Source organism: Schistocerca piceifrons, chromosome 2 (assembly GCF_021461385.2).
Source record: "Schistocerca piceifrons isolate TAMUIC-IGC-003096 chromosome 2, iqSchPice1.1, whole genome shotgun sequence".
Classification (NCBI taxonomy): domain Eukaryota; kingdom Metazoa; phylum Arthropoda; class Insecta; order Orthoptera; family Acrididae; genus Schistocerca; species Schistocerca piceifrons.
In genome coordinates this window covers 315,656,142-315,670,379 of record NC_060139.1, presented here as the reverse complement: position 1 = coordinate 315,670,379, position 14,238 = coordinate 315,656,142, and the positions used below count along the sequence as shown (strand labels likewise).

General features: G+C 45.1%; 1 protein-coding gene across 1 annotated transcript in view; it reads left to right on the top strand.

Annotated features, from left to right (window-relative positions):
• Nucleotides 1–14,238, top strand: part of LOC124775355 — a 442,958-nt gene that overhangs the window by 335,253 nt on the left and 93,467 nt on the right. The window contains exon 26 of the mRNA XM_047250186.1: nt 819–977. Within this exon, the coding sequence (XP_047106142.1) occupies nt 819–977 (159 nt within the window). The remainder of the gene's footprint in view (nt 1–818; nt 978–14,238) is intronic.

Sequence of the window (14,238 nt, the reverse complement as noted above, 5' to 3'; positions counted from 1 at the left end):
TATGTGATCTACCCATCTACTCTTCAGCATTCTTCTGTAGCACCACATTTCGAAAGCTTCTATTCATGGAGTGTAGCCATGTATGGAAGTGAAACATGGACGATAAATAGTTTGGACAAGAAGAGAATAGAAGCTTTCGAAGTGTGGTGCTACAGAAGAATGCTGAAGATTAGATGGGTAGATCACATAACTAATGAGGAAGTATTGAATAGGATTGGGGAGAAGAGAAGTTTGTGGCACAACTTGACCAGAAGAAGGGATCGGTTGGTAGGACATGTTCTGAGGCATCAAGGGATCACCAATTTAGTATTGGAGGGCAGCATGGAGGGTAAAAATCGTAGAGGGAGACCAAGAGATGAATACACTAAGCAGATTCAGAAGGATGTAGGTTGCAGTAGGTACTGGGAGATGAAAAAGCTTGCACAGGATAGAGTAGCATGGAGAGCTGCATCAAACCAGTCTCAGGACTGAAGACCACAACAACAACAACTATTCTCTTCTTGTCCAAACTATTTATCGTCCATTTTTCACTTCCATACATGGCTAGACTCGACTTTCAATACTTTTTCATTATTTGGATTAAAAATGTCTGAGATGACTCTGAAATAAAGTGTTCAGCTTTCCAGCCGGGTGAGTTTTTGACTGCTCCAGAAGATGATGGGAGTGACATTCATCTAAAGCTTACGACCTTCTGATGAGCTCAGCCGGCTTGGACGCTGATACCTTTCTTTTAGTTTGGTGAAACGTTTTCTAGTTTTTACATCATGCAGTGTTAGGCACGTCGCAGGTTTCCAACACTGTCACATTTCGTTTCACAGACGACAAGGCAAGCGACGGGACGAGCGAACGCCGGGACTCGCTCGAGTCGACCATCTCTGAGCGAGACTTCCGCCGCAAGTACCAGGCCATCACGCACCGCATGGTGCACAGGAAGGCCACCGTCGAGATGTACCGACGCCTCGCTAACGACTCCTTCGGTGAGTACTCTGTTGCATGACCACGCCAATGGGACGCCACTTTCCTTGAGGAAATCAAGTAGATGGTTGAAAATTGGAATTAAAGCATTCACTCGTCGTCTGAAGGGCTTAGCTAATATTAAAGATGTATGGATGATCCTGGAACTAACCCTACATCTCCACTTTCTATAGTTGAAAATCTTTCATTGGTAGCATAAGGTCTTTTCACACACTTTGCGCGAACTAGTAGTCATATTCAGATATAGTGGGTTTCAACTAACCGCCCAGACACCCACATTATGCTTTCCGTGCTTTCCCCCAATCGCTTAATACTGGCAGGTTCCTGTGATGTAGACACAGTCGATTTCCTTCCCCTTGTTCCATCCAAGCCTGAGAATCGACGCTGATTATCTCATCGTCGGCTGAATATCAACCCTCAATGCTGGATTTTGTTCATCTTCATGGTGCCTGTGGTGGCCTGCAGCTGAAAAAATTTGGGAAGACAATGAACAACCGTTGCGGGGTAGCCAAAAATTACGGAAAGTGGTGCAATGCAGCGGAACTATTACACTGACGGAGTTTTCCGTTGGTGCTTGACAGAACACAGCATTATTTAACAGAAAACGCGTTCTTACTGGTTTGCAAAATTATATTTACTTGTCACCGGACAGGCTTTCGGCTTCTTCAGTCCATCATCAGGTGACCACTGAATTTCACACAAGCCAGCCGTGGTGGCCTAGCAGTTCTAGGCTCGGCCGCAGGTTCGAATCCTGCCTCGGGCATGGATGTGTGTGATGTCCTTAGGTTAGTTAGGTTCAAGTAGTTCTAAGTTCTAGGGGACTGATGACCACAAAAGTTAAGTCCCATAGTGCTCAGAGCCATTTGAACCATTTGAATTTCACACACATAGATACAATGACGTGCGACTTTCACAAATGTTACACTCAGGTGACATAAAAATGGTTCAAATGGGTCTGAGCACTATGGGTCATCAGTCCTCTTGACTTAGAACTACTTAAACCCAACTAACCTTAGGATGGCTCTGAGCACTATGGGACTTAACAGCTGTGGTCATCAGTCCCCTAGAACTTAGAACTACTTAAACCTAACTAACCTAAGGACATCACACACATCCATGCCCGAGGCAGGATTCGGACCTGCGACCGTAGCTAACCTAAGGACATCACACACATCCATGCGCGAGACAGGATTCGAACCTGCGGCCGTTGCAGCAGCGCGTTTCCAGACTGAAGCGCCTAGAACTGCTCGGCCACAGCGGCCGGCCCAGGTGACATAAGTCATTTGATATTTCTTAATATCGTGTCAGATATTCTTTTACCCGGCGTAGTGCAGCATCTCGATGTGTTGTGGACTCAACAGGTCTTGGAAGTCACCTGCAGAAATAGTGGCCATGCTGCCTACGCAGCCGTCCTTAACTGCGAAAGTGTAGCCGGCCGGGGTGGCCGAGCGGTTCTAGGTGCTTCAGTCCGGAACATCGCAACTGTTACGGTCCCAAGTTCGAGTCCTACTTTGGGCATGGCTGTGTGTGATGTCCTTAGGTTAGTTAGGTTTAAGTAGTTCTAAGTTCTAGGGCACTGATGACCTCAGATGTTAAGTCCCATAGTGCTCAGAGCCATTTGAACCATTTAAACAAAATTTACACTGTCGTGTAAAGATGTACAGTGTAATTGAGGTAAGAAATCAAACGACAAACAAAAATGGCACTACGTACTCACAAGCTGAAAATGTTATGTCCTAGCCAGTAATGCCACCCGAGCCCGCTGCCAAAAGGTTGGCAGCATCAAAGTCCGGACGCCGTCCGCATAAGCAGCGCCAGCAGGACAGCAAATCGCCGCAAGTCTGCGCGCGCCACCGCTGGCTTCTGGGTTCTTAAGCGCTGGAGTCGCGAGCGCTAGGACAGTTCTGTATTCGCCGCTCAGTTGTATACTCGCCACCGAATTGTGTACTTGTTAGTCAGTTGTGTGTTCATCGCAGCAGAGTTGTTGTTTGTCGTCAGCCGACGCTGACCTAGCCGCTCCGACTCGAACTAGACAGATCTCTGTAGACACGGAGTTCACTATTGTGTTTCTGTATCTTCATCAATAAAGATAAGTACCGACTTTTATTTAATCAGAGTGTTTGGTTTTTCATCTTTCTGTTCACTGTTCCAGCGGACCGGTCGGCCCGCTATTAAAAGTGTGGCGGTGACTTCGTAAGCCATTTCTACAGCCAAGTGTTTGTCGCTACGAACACCGCCACAAAAGAAAAGATTGTGGGAAAAAAGTTGCAGAGGACAACGGGAGCCATAATGTGACGTTGGTTTCTTGTTGCTAGGTGAGGTCGCTTCAGAGATATGAAAGTCAACTTTTTCTTAAAAAAAAAGAGAATGGGATGCTATAGTATGATACTGATTTTTTGATAGTGGCTATCGAAACGAATCCAATGATGCGTAACAGTAAGGTCTTTGAAGGCCAACGAAGGTCTCTCTCGCATATCTTCAGGAGTAGTTGGAACGTCTTCATAAACAATGTCTTCTACGAATCCCCACAAGAAAAAACCCAGAGAATTGTCAGAGAACGTGCTCCGATAATTGCCGAAGTGATAAGGAATACCACTCAATCCATGATAAGAAGACTGCAGCACCGCATTGATACCAATGGTCATCACTTCGAACACCTTCTGTAAATGGACGTTCATGCCACCTTTTTTACCTTCGTTGACCTTCAAAGACCTTACTGTTAAACATAATTGGATTCGCCTATATAGCCGCTGTTAGAGAATAAGTACAAGACTATAGCATCCCACTTAAAAAAGGAAACAAAATTGGCCTTCATATCTCTGGCGCGACCCCACCTAGCAACAGAAAACTAACGTCATATTATGATCCTGTTGTCCCATGCAACATTTGTCCGACAAACTTTTCAGCTACTGTCATACTTTCGGAGTTATTTTAGGTGCAATAGTTAGTGACTCACCCTGTAGAACTGTAGCTGTGAGCTGACATCTGTTATTATCCTGTGCAGACCAGTGGTGCCCTGAAAGCACCACTACACAGGGCACATACGTTTGTTGACAAAGACCAGTTACTAGGTGAGCTCGAAAATCTCTAAAAGTTTTTGTCTGTAACTGCTGTCCACCATGGAAGATCTACAAGGCTTTGCAGTTCAATCCGAAGGCGCATGTCTCATCTAAAGGAGCTGGTGAGGATACATTCTAGTCCATGGCCTTCTTACCGTTCATAGGGAATCTTTGTTCTGAAATAGGTCACACCCTCTCCAAACATGAAGTTAAGGTTATCTTTGTGCCAGCTGCAATGATAGCCACGGCCGTTGGAACTGTGAAGGAGTACTTCATTCTACGGAAGGCAGGCATGCATAAGACTCCGTGCCGGCGTGATTTACGTAATAATGGACGTACTTTAGATACAATTCTGTAACTGCGTGTGGAACATCGACGCTATCCCACTTGCTGCAACCTGACAAATCAACCGCGGCTGGGCACTGTATACAGAAAGCCACACTACAGTTTATGAGAACGCCTTGATAATAATATCTGCTTCATCCTTCTCAGACAAGCCACTGAAATAGTTTGACGGCTAATTTAATTAATCGTGATGACGGTTTTAATCTTGAAAAAATATGGAATTCACCACTGCCGACAGTTAGCTCTTACAGACGACGGCATGGTTTCTCTGCCGACCGGAATTTCTGAAGCCCCATCCTTCACAAAGGGATCACGGTGGCGTATATTTCTGCAGTCTACTCATACATACTCGCCCCACTATACAGGGTACTCCAAAGTCTTTGCGTCAGACATCATGGGGAACAAGTTTTTCGCTGATACTTTCCAGCGCCGTTAGGCGTCGTTATGCATTGGTTGTGCCCCTGAGAGGCGGCAGGCCGTAGGCAATCTCCATCGTGTGTATGCCTGGTGTGTTAACTGTAAACCAGTCATCTGCTCCGTGTGAAACTTGGTATGCCCAGTAAAACCAAAGTTCTTCATTTGTTTCTAAAATACCAGGTAGTTATAATTAAAGCGTAGCTACTTACGGAGGCCCAGTGTGGGCTGTAATTTTCGTGTGATAGCGAAACTTGGTAGATATGCTACTGCGTTAAGGCGGAAACCGATTTACTCTGGGAACAATTAGTTCCAATTTTGGCCACTAGGTTCAAATCTGGCGCTGTAGAGCATTCCGTCGAAGTCTCCGACGCTAATACTTAACAAATTGCGTAAGCATCAGTTAATAAAAAAAGAACATTATGCCTTTCTCACTTGTTTGGCCCTTTCTGCCCATGTCTCATCCCTAATCCATTACATTTGGAAACACTTCTATACATCTTCCTTGCATTCACAGCGCCAGATGTGTACCTGATGACCAAAACAGGAACTAATTTTTTCCAGCGTAAATCGAGTTTGCATTAACTCATTAGATTATCTACCAAACCATACGATAATTCCAGTTCACAATGGACCTCTGTGAGAAGCTGCACTTTAATTATAACCACCCGGTATCTTTCTCTACTTACAGATACTGATTCTTAAGGCTTTCTTGCAGAAAATAATTCTATCATTTTACTGGGGTAGGTGGTACGCAGCACATCTTGTTAGAACACCCTGCTACTTCGGTGAAATCTCGTTGTCCCGAGGTCGGAGAATACTGAAGGACACCTTAACTTCGCCAGGAAGCGTAAACAAACATTTTGTCTCTAAAAAAAGTTGTTCCCCAGGCATAATGTATCACTCTTATATGTTTGATTTAAAGACTATGAAATACCCTGTGTGAGGTGTATAGGAGCGCTTTACAGTCTATCTGACTTTTCCCAAAGATGGCTGGATCATTTACAGCTGAAATACTAGGAGCTGTCATAGTCACAACTGAATTCCCGTTACTTTGTGGACTGAAATACAGTTACTCTGTACTGAGCCACTAGAAATCAGGGGTCTACTTTCCGAAAATACAAGCAACTACGCCCTTGACACAGCCGTAATAGATCTAGGAGTATATCTTCAGAGCGATTTAAACTGAAATGGTAACACTAAACTAACTGTAGAAAAGGCAGATGCCGGACTGATACTGCAGGCTAAAGATCTTCCAATAAGTATCAGTACATACCTAGTCGTCCTGTTAATTGCCAGGAATTTCTTGACCAGTGAGTTTGTAATCCCTAGAGGGCAGATATAAAAGAGAGGTAAAGAATACCCAAAGAAGAGCAACCAGTTTCTCACCGGCTTATTTAGAAAGCGCGAGTGTGCTGCAGAATCGCTCATCGACGATGTAAGAGGTACGTGCATCACGGAGTGTCTTACAGTTAAAATTAAGATAATGTACGTTTCAAGAAGAGCCAAGCAACGTGTTAAATACTTCCACATATCCCTCACAAAATGTTCATGAAATTAAAATTAATGAACATCGATCTCGTATGAACGCTTACCTAGACTTGTGAATGGATGAGAAAAGGAAGAAGTCGTAAGGATTCACGAAATGCTCTCTACCGCAAACCGTGAGACTACACAGAGTATAGTTAGAGATGTAGATATAACCACAAATTTGGGTCCGAGTTTTTAGCTAAGCACGAATAAATTTTTCTTCGAACAGACTAGTTGTTGGAAAACCTTAGCGGCAAACAGCTTGGTGGGAAATATGTCAAGTGCGCGTTGAATAATGACAGAGCACAGAGAGAGGTGAACGGGGAAAACTGCAGAGAATAACTATGTTGGGATCATACAGCACAAATCATTAATGACAAAGATGTAATAGATAAGTAGAAGTGAAGACATGGAAAGGAAAAAATGGGATACAATCGAGCAGTCGAAGGAAATTTTATCATTAAAATATAACAATAGCAAGCCTGCCAAAAACACCGAAGTATTTTAACAACAGCATATACAGGAATTTACATTTATTCCAAATGTAAAATATAATAAACACATGCGTTGGTCATATATACGTGATAGTTTGTTATATTGTTTATTCGGATCAAAACTGTTAACGCGCTAGAATTAACATGCAGAGAGATATTTCACTGTTTAAGCCGGCTAGGAAACCAAACGAGCGACCCACAGAGCCAAAGACAGCACAAAGGGCAGTAATTTTGGATGCCGGGTGGTATGCGGTCTTCCTGTGATCCGTGGCGCCGCTTCCAACAGCACTCGCGACGCAAGGCTTTAAGAATAACTCCTCCGGTTGGCAAACGCCCAGAAGCACCAACCGTAGTACGGCCGCTGTTGTTTTGGGCAACTGAAAGACTTGTTATGGAACTTGCCCTATTAACAACTACCTTTGTCCTAGAGGTAAACTTGGAAAATGAAAAAACAAAAAGTTAAATAAAAGGTAATGTCAGTTTAGAGACGACATGTTCAAACAAGATTCGGGCGTGCATCGTTTAATTCATCGCACCACATTTCGACTGGACACCTGCCAGTTATCTTCAGATGAGGCAGTGAAGACTGAAGAAGAGCTCCTCCGTTACGCAGTATATACAGGGTGGTCCATTGATCGTGACTGGGCCAAATATCTCACGAAATAAGCGTCTAACGAAAACGCTACAAAGAACGAAACTTGTCTAGCTTGAAGGGGGAAACCAGATGGCGCTATGGTTGGCCAGCTAGATGGCGCTGCCATAGGTCAAACGGATATCAACTGCGTTTTTCTAGATAGGAATCCCCATTTTTTATTACATATTCGTGTAGTACGTAAAGAAAAATGACCACTTTTTTCGCTTTGTGACAGATGGTGCTGTAATAGTCACAAAGATATGGCTCACAATTTTAGACGAACCGTTGGTAACAGGTAGGTTTTTTTAAATTAAAATACAGAGCGTAGGTACGTTTGAATATTTTATTTCGGTTTTCCAGTGTGATACATGTACCTTTACGAACTTATCATTACTGAGAACGCATGCTATTACAGCGCGTTTACCTGTAAATACCACATTAATGCAATAAATGCTCAAAATGATGTCCGTCAACCTCAATGCATTTGGCAATACGTGTAATGACGTTCCTCTCAACAGCGAGTAGCTCGCCTTCCGTAACGTTCGCACATGCAATGACAATGCGCTGACGCATGTTGTCAGGGGTTGTCGGTGGATCACGACAGCAAATATCCTTCAACTTTTCCCACAGAAAGAAATCCGGGGACGTCAGATCCGGTGAACGTGCGGGCCATTTTATGGTGCTTCGACGACCAATCCACCTGTCATGAAATACACTATTCAATACCGCTTCAACAGCACGCGAGCTATGTGCCGGACATCCATCATGTTGGACGTACATCGCCATTCTGTCATGTAGTGAAACATCTTGTAGTAACATCGGTAGAACATTACGTAGGTAATCGGCATACATTGCACCATTTAGATTGCGATCGATAAAATGGGGTTCAATTATCCTTCCTCCCATAATGCCGCACCATACATTAACCCGCCAAGGTCGCTGATGTTCCTCTTGTCGCAGCCATCGTGGATTTTCCGTTGCCAAATAGTGCATATTATGCTGGTGAATGACGCTTCATCGCTAAATAGAACGCGTGCAAAAAATCTGTCGTCGTCCCGTAATTTCCTTGTGCCCAGTGGCAGAACTGTACACTACGTTCAAAGTCGTCACCATGCAATTCATGGTGCATAGAAATATGGTACGGGTGCAATCGATGTTGATGTAGCATTCTCAACTCCGGCGTTTTTGAGATTCCCGATTCTCGCGCAATTTGTCTGCTACCGATGTGTGGATTAGCCGCGACAGCAGCTAAAACACCTGCTTGGGCATCATCATTTGTTGCAGGTCGTGGTTGACGTTTCACATGTGGCTGAAAACTTTCTGTTTCTTTAAATAACGTAACTATCCGACGAACGGTCCGGACACTTGGATGATGTCGTCCAGGATACCGAGCAGCATATATAGCACACGCCAGTTGGGCATTTTGATCACAATAGCCATACATCAACACGATATCGACCTTTTCCGCAATTGGTAAACGGTCCATTTTAACACAGGTAATGTATCACGAAGCAAATACCGTCCGCACTGGCGGAATGTTACGTGATACCATGAACTTATACGTTTGTGACTATTACAGCGCCATTTATCACAAAGCGTAAAAAGTGTTCTAACTAAAACATTCATATTTATTTACGTACTACGTGTTGTCTATCTTGTGTAAGCCATACCCCGTTGACAATGTATTCTGTAAATTCCAGCCTTCCTCAATAACAAGTCATCTTCACTGATCCCAAAAGGTCTACAATTTTAGATGGTGGACGGAAAATCAGTTTCACGAGAAATTTGTAGAGGATTCTTGCTATTTTAAACGAAATGTTTCCTATGAAAGGAAGAACAGCTAAATGTTTTGCCCGCGTTTTCTCCTCTTTTTTCACTTCCTGATTCTTGGTATGGTTTTTTTCTGATCTAGACAGTTTGCCAAAAGAGCTCGCACAGTGTTCAGAAAACATGAGCATTTCACCCAGAAGATTAACAGGGCACTGTCAGTTAAAACCAAGAATGAGGAAGTGGGGAAAAGGGAGAACACTCCGGCAAACTTGATTTTGATGCATGCGCGGAATACTCCCAGCGCGCTATACGGGGTGTTTCCGTAAGAGCGTGCTAAAATTTAACAAAATATAGAGGATGCTCCACTGAACAATTTGAGGTAGGGAATCTGGGGTCGGAGAACACAAAAAAATGGTTCAAATGGCTCTGAGCACTATGGGATTCAACTGCTGTGGTCATCAGTCCCCTAGAACTTAGAACTACTTAAACGTAACTAACCTAAGGACATCACACACATCCATGCCCGAGGCAGGATTCGAACCTGCGACCGTAGCAGTCGCACGGTTCCGGACTGCGCGCCTAGAACCGCGAGACCACCGCGGCCGGCTCGGAGAACACAGCTTGAGGAGATAATGGGAATAAAATCTGTTTTACCGTGTACTTTTCTATTTGCATTACTTACAGTTAACTTCAAGTACCATCACCGATACAATGAACGTACCGTTTGTACTGTGTCTTACAAAGTGTGCTGAAACTGACGGCAATCAACCTCAATACAAGCATGACATCGTCGAACTGGATTCTGACACACCCTGACAAATATGCTTGGTGTGTCTCGAATTACATCACAGGCAGTTACGATTCTGTTAACTAATTCTGTCTCCGTAACCACTGCGATCTCGTACACAAGTGACTTTACATAGGAAAAAAATGAAGGTGATTCAGGACAGGCCTGAATTATGTGTCGTAAAATGATATAATTTTGCTGTCACATTCAGTGGCACAGTGGCACATCCGAATACTGTCTGCAAATGCGTTGGGAATAGTTGGTAGTAAAGAAACAATAAAGTAAAATTTCACGTCTGATGTTGAAGTTTCACTGCATGAGCAGCTGAAACGTAGTACACGATAAACTTTTTTCTTTAATTGCCTTGCAGGGAGAGATACCGATGAAAAGTTTCTTGAAGGTTTGAAATTATGTGTAAAGTTTCTTGGAAGTCGCTAAGTGCTCCCTTTCTCAAATACTAGATGAATGTAGCCTGGGTAATTTGCGCGCCATGAGCTATGTGGTCTCGAGATGCGCACACAGTTTCTAACTGTAATACTTAGGAGTGTTGTGTTAAACCTGCAACGTAAGGTTATAGCTGTTAATGATTAGATTGTGACAACATTTTAAATTTTTAAATTCGGTCAATAATTACCAGCGGAAAAATGCTCCTGTCGGAGCACAAAACTTGCGGATATGTTCCTCTTTACCAGGTACCAACTACCTCATTCTATCTTCCTCAGCACCTTCAAAACTTTTCCCTAAAATTTTAGCATGAGGTCACACTCACGCTTTTTTTTAACATGCAACACCTCAAACTCCGACAAGCTCCCATAACTGTAACTCACTCACACTCACTAGCCCATCACTAGTCCTTTCTTCCCATTGCTGCTTTCTCTTTCCGGTCGCGGTGGTCTCGCGGTTCTAGGCGCGCAGTCAGGAACCGCGCGACTGCTACGGTCGCAGGTTCGAATCCTGCCTCGGGCATGGATGTGTGTGATGTCCTTAGGTTAGTTAGGTTTAAGTAGTTCTAAGTTCTAGGGGACTGATGACCTCCGCAGTTAAGTCCCGTAGTGCTCAGAGCCATTTGAACCTTTTTTTTTTTGCTTTCTCTTCTCGTTGTCAGTATTTCTTCCTCCTCGTTGTCCCTGTCATATACTGTGTCTCTCTTTATCACTGGCCCTCACTCATAGCCCAAGGGCTATCCGCAACACCTGACCCTAACTTTCTCTCACCAATAGAACCCTAGATATGAGCACAAAAATCCTGTTTTTTTATGCGTGGCGTTTACGTATTAGTAACGCATGCTGTCACAAGCATACCGGTATGAAACAGATTTTTATTGCCCTCTGCAAGCCGTTAGATAAGCAACCTGCTACTGGCATCGTGATCACTTTAGCCATTTTGTTATATGGATACAGTGATGCGCCAAAGAACCAAAGAAACTGGTGTAGGCATGCATATTCAAATACGGGGATATGTAAACAGACGGAATACGGCGGTGCGGTCGGCAACGCCTATATAAGACAATAGGTGTGCAGCGCAGTTGTTAGATCGGTTACTGCTGCTGCAATGGCAAGTTATCAAGATTTAAGTGAGTTTGAACGTAATGTTATAGTCGTCGTACGAGCTATGGGACGTAGCATCTCCGACGTAGCGAAGAAGTGGGGATTTTCCTGTACGACCATTTCACGAGTGTTCTGTGAATATCAGGAATCCGGTAGAACATTAGATCTCCGACATCATTGCAGCCGGAAAAAGATCCTGAAAACGACTTAAGAGAATGGTTCAACGTGACAGAGGTGCAACCCTTCCCCAAATTCCTGCAGATTTCTGTGCTGGGCCATCAGTAAGTGTTAGCGTGAGAACCGGTCAACGAAACATCATCGATACGGGCTTTCAAGGCCGAAGGCCCACTCGTGTACCCTTGATGACTGCACGACACAAAGCTTTACGCCTTGCCTGGGCATTGGACTGTTGATGACTGGAAACATGGTGCATGGTCGGACGAGTTTCGTTTCAAACTGTGTCGAGGGGATGGACTTGTACAAGTACGAAGACAACCTCATGAATCCATGGACCCTGCGTGTAATCAAGCTATTGGAGACTCTGTAATGGTGTGGGACGTGTGCAGTTGTAGTGATATCCGACCCTTATACATTTAGATACGACTCCGACAGGTGACACGTACGTAAGCATCCTGTCTGATCACCTACATCCCTTCATGTCCCTTGTGCATTCCGACGGACTTGGGCAATTCTAGCAGGACAATGCGACATCCCACACGTGCAGAATTGCTACAGTGTGGCTCCAGGAACAATCTTCTGAGTTTAAACACTTCCACTGGCCACCAAACTCCCCAGACGTGAACATTATTGAGCATATCTAGAATGCCTTGCAACGTGCTGTTCAGAAGAGATCTCCACCCTGTCGCACTCTTACAGATTTGTGGACAGACCTGCACGATTGATGGTATCTGTTCCCCCAGCACTACTTCAGACATTAGTCGAGTCCATGCCACGTCGTGTTGCTGCAGTTCTGCATGCTCGCGGGGTTCCTTCAAGATATTAGCCAGTTGTACCATTTTGTTGGTGGGGTCTGTCTTCTCGCTGCAGAACGCACATCGCGACGCATCACCGCTTTCACCAGGGCGAAAGGGGTTTCCACTACACGCTACTAGGTGACTCAAAGTGCTCATGAATGTCGCTACGTCGGTAGTCCACAAGTGATATGCTCCGCCTGGTGGGTGCCACATCTACACTCATGCTCATAAATTAAGGATAATTGGAGAATGTGGTGCCACACAACGTGGCACTACACAAAAGTGGCGCTAATAGCATAGAGACATAAGGAACACACACGACACAGATCTGTAAGTCCACGGTATTGGTGATAAGTTGAGAAAACCGTCCCTAAACACATGTGCTACAAAACGCCACTGTTTCCTGCGCATGTACCCCGACATTTTTTGTATCCCGCCTGGAAGGCGGCGCGTGGGTTGGATCAGGAAAAGGTAAAACACGTCGGTACTGCTGTATGAATTATAATCCCCTTTACTCAAGCAATAAGAACACATAACTTGCAAGGTGGTGCGAAGCTGAACCGAAGTGTCCTGGCTGGCTGCACCCGATGAAATGGGTTGAATCTGTAGCGGAGCTCGTAGAGCTGCACAGCAGCAGCTAGAGGGCGCTGCCGTCGGTGTCTCGTGGTAGTGCCAACCTGAGAAACTATTCCGTGGCATCGTTATCTATACCACAACATCACTATGGGACATGATCACCACACACACGTACACAGGCCGCACAACGGGTTGGCATACTCTGGATCATGTGGTCGAGTAGCTGCTGGGGTATAGCCTCCTGTTCTTGCACTAGTGCTTGTCGGAGCTCCGGAAGTGCCCTAGGGGTTTGAAGACGTGCAGCCATACGTCGACCGAGAGCATCACAGACAATGGGGTTTAGGTCGGATAACAGGCAGGCCACTACATTCGCCTAATATCTTTTGTTTCAAGGTACTCATCCACGATGGCAGCTCGGTGAGGCCGTGCGTTATCATCCATCGGGAGGAAGGTGGGACCCACTGCACTCCTGAAAAGGCGTACATGCTGGTGTAAAATGACGTCCCGATACACCTGACCTGTTACAGTTCCTCTGTCAAAGACATGCAGGGGTGTACATGCACCAATCATAATCCCAACCCACACCATCACACCACGACCTCCATACAGGTCCAATTCAAGAACATTAAGGGGTTGCTATCTGGTTCCTGGTTCACGCCAGATGAAAACCCGGTGAGAATCAGACTATACCTGGACTCATCTGTGAACATAACCTGGGACCACTGTTCCAATGACCATGTACTGTGTTCTTGACTCCAGGCTTCACGGGCTCTCCTGTGACCAGGGGTCAGTGGAATGCACCATGCAGGTCTCCAGGTGAATAAACCATGTCTCTTCAGTCGTCTGTAGACTGTGTGTCTGGAGACAACTGTTCCAGTGGCTGCGGTAAGGTCCCGAGCAAGGCTACCTGCAGTACTCCGTGGTCGTCTGCGGGCACTGATGGTGAGATACTGTGAACGTCCCGTACTGTAGCACCTGGACACGTTTCATGTCTGCTGGAATCTTTGCGATAATCTTGAGTTCACACTTTGTGGCACACGGAGGGCCTGCGCTACGACCTGCTGTGTTCGACCAGCCTCCAGTCGCCCTAGTATTCTACCCCTCACAACGTCACCAGTGTGTGTTCTTTGGGC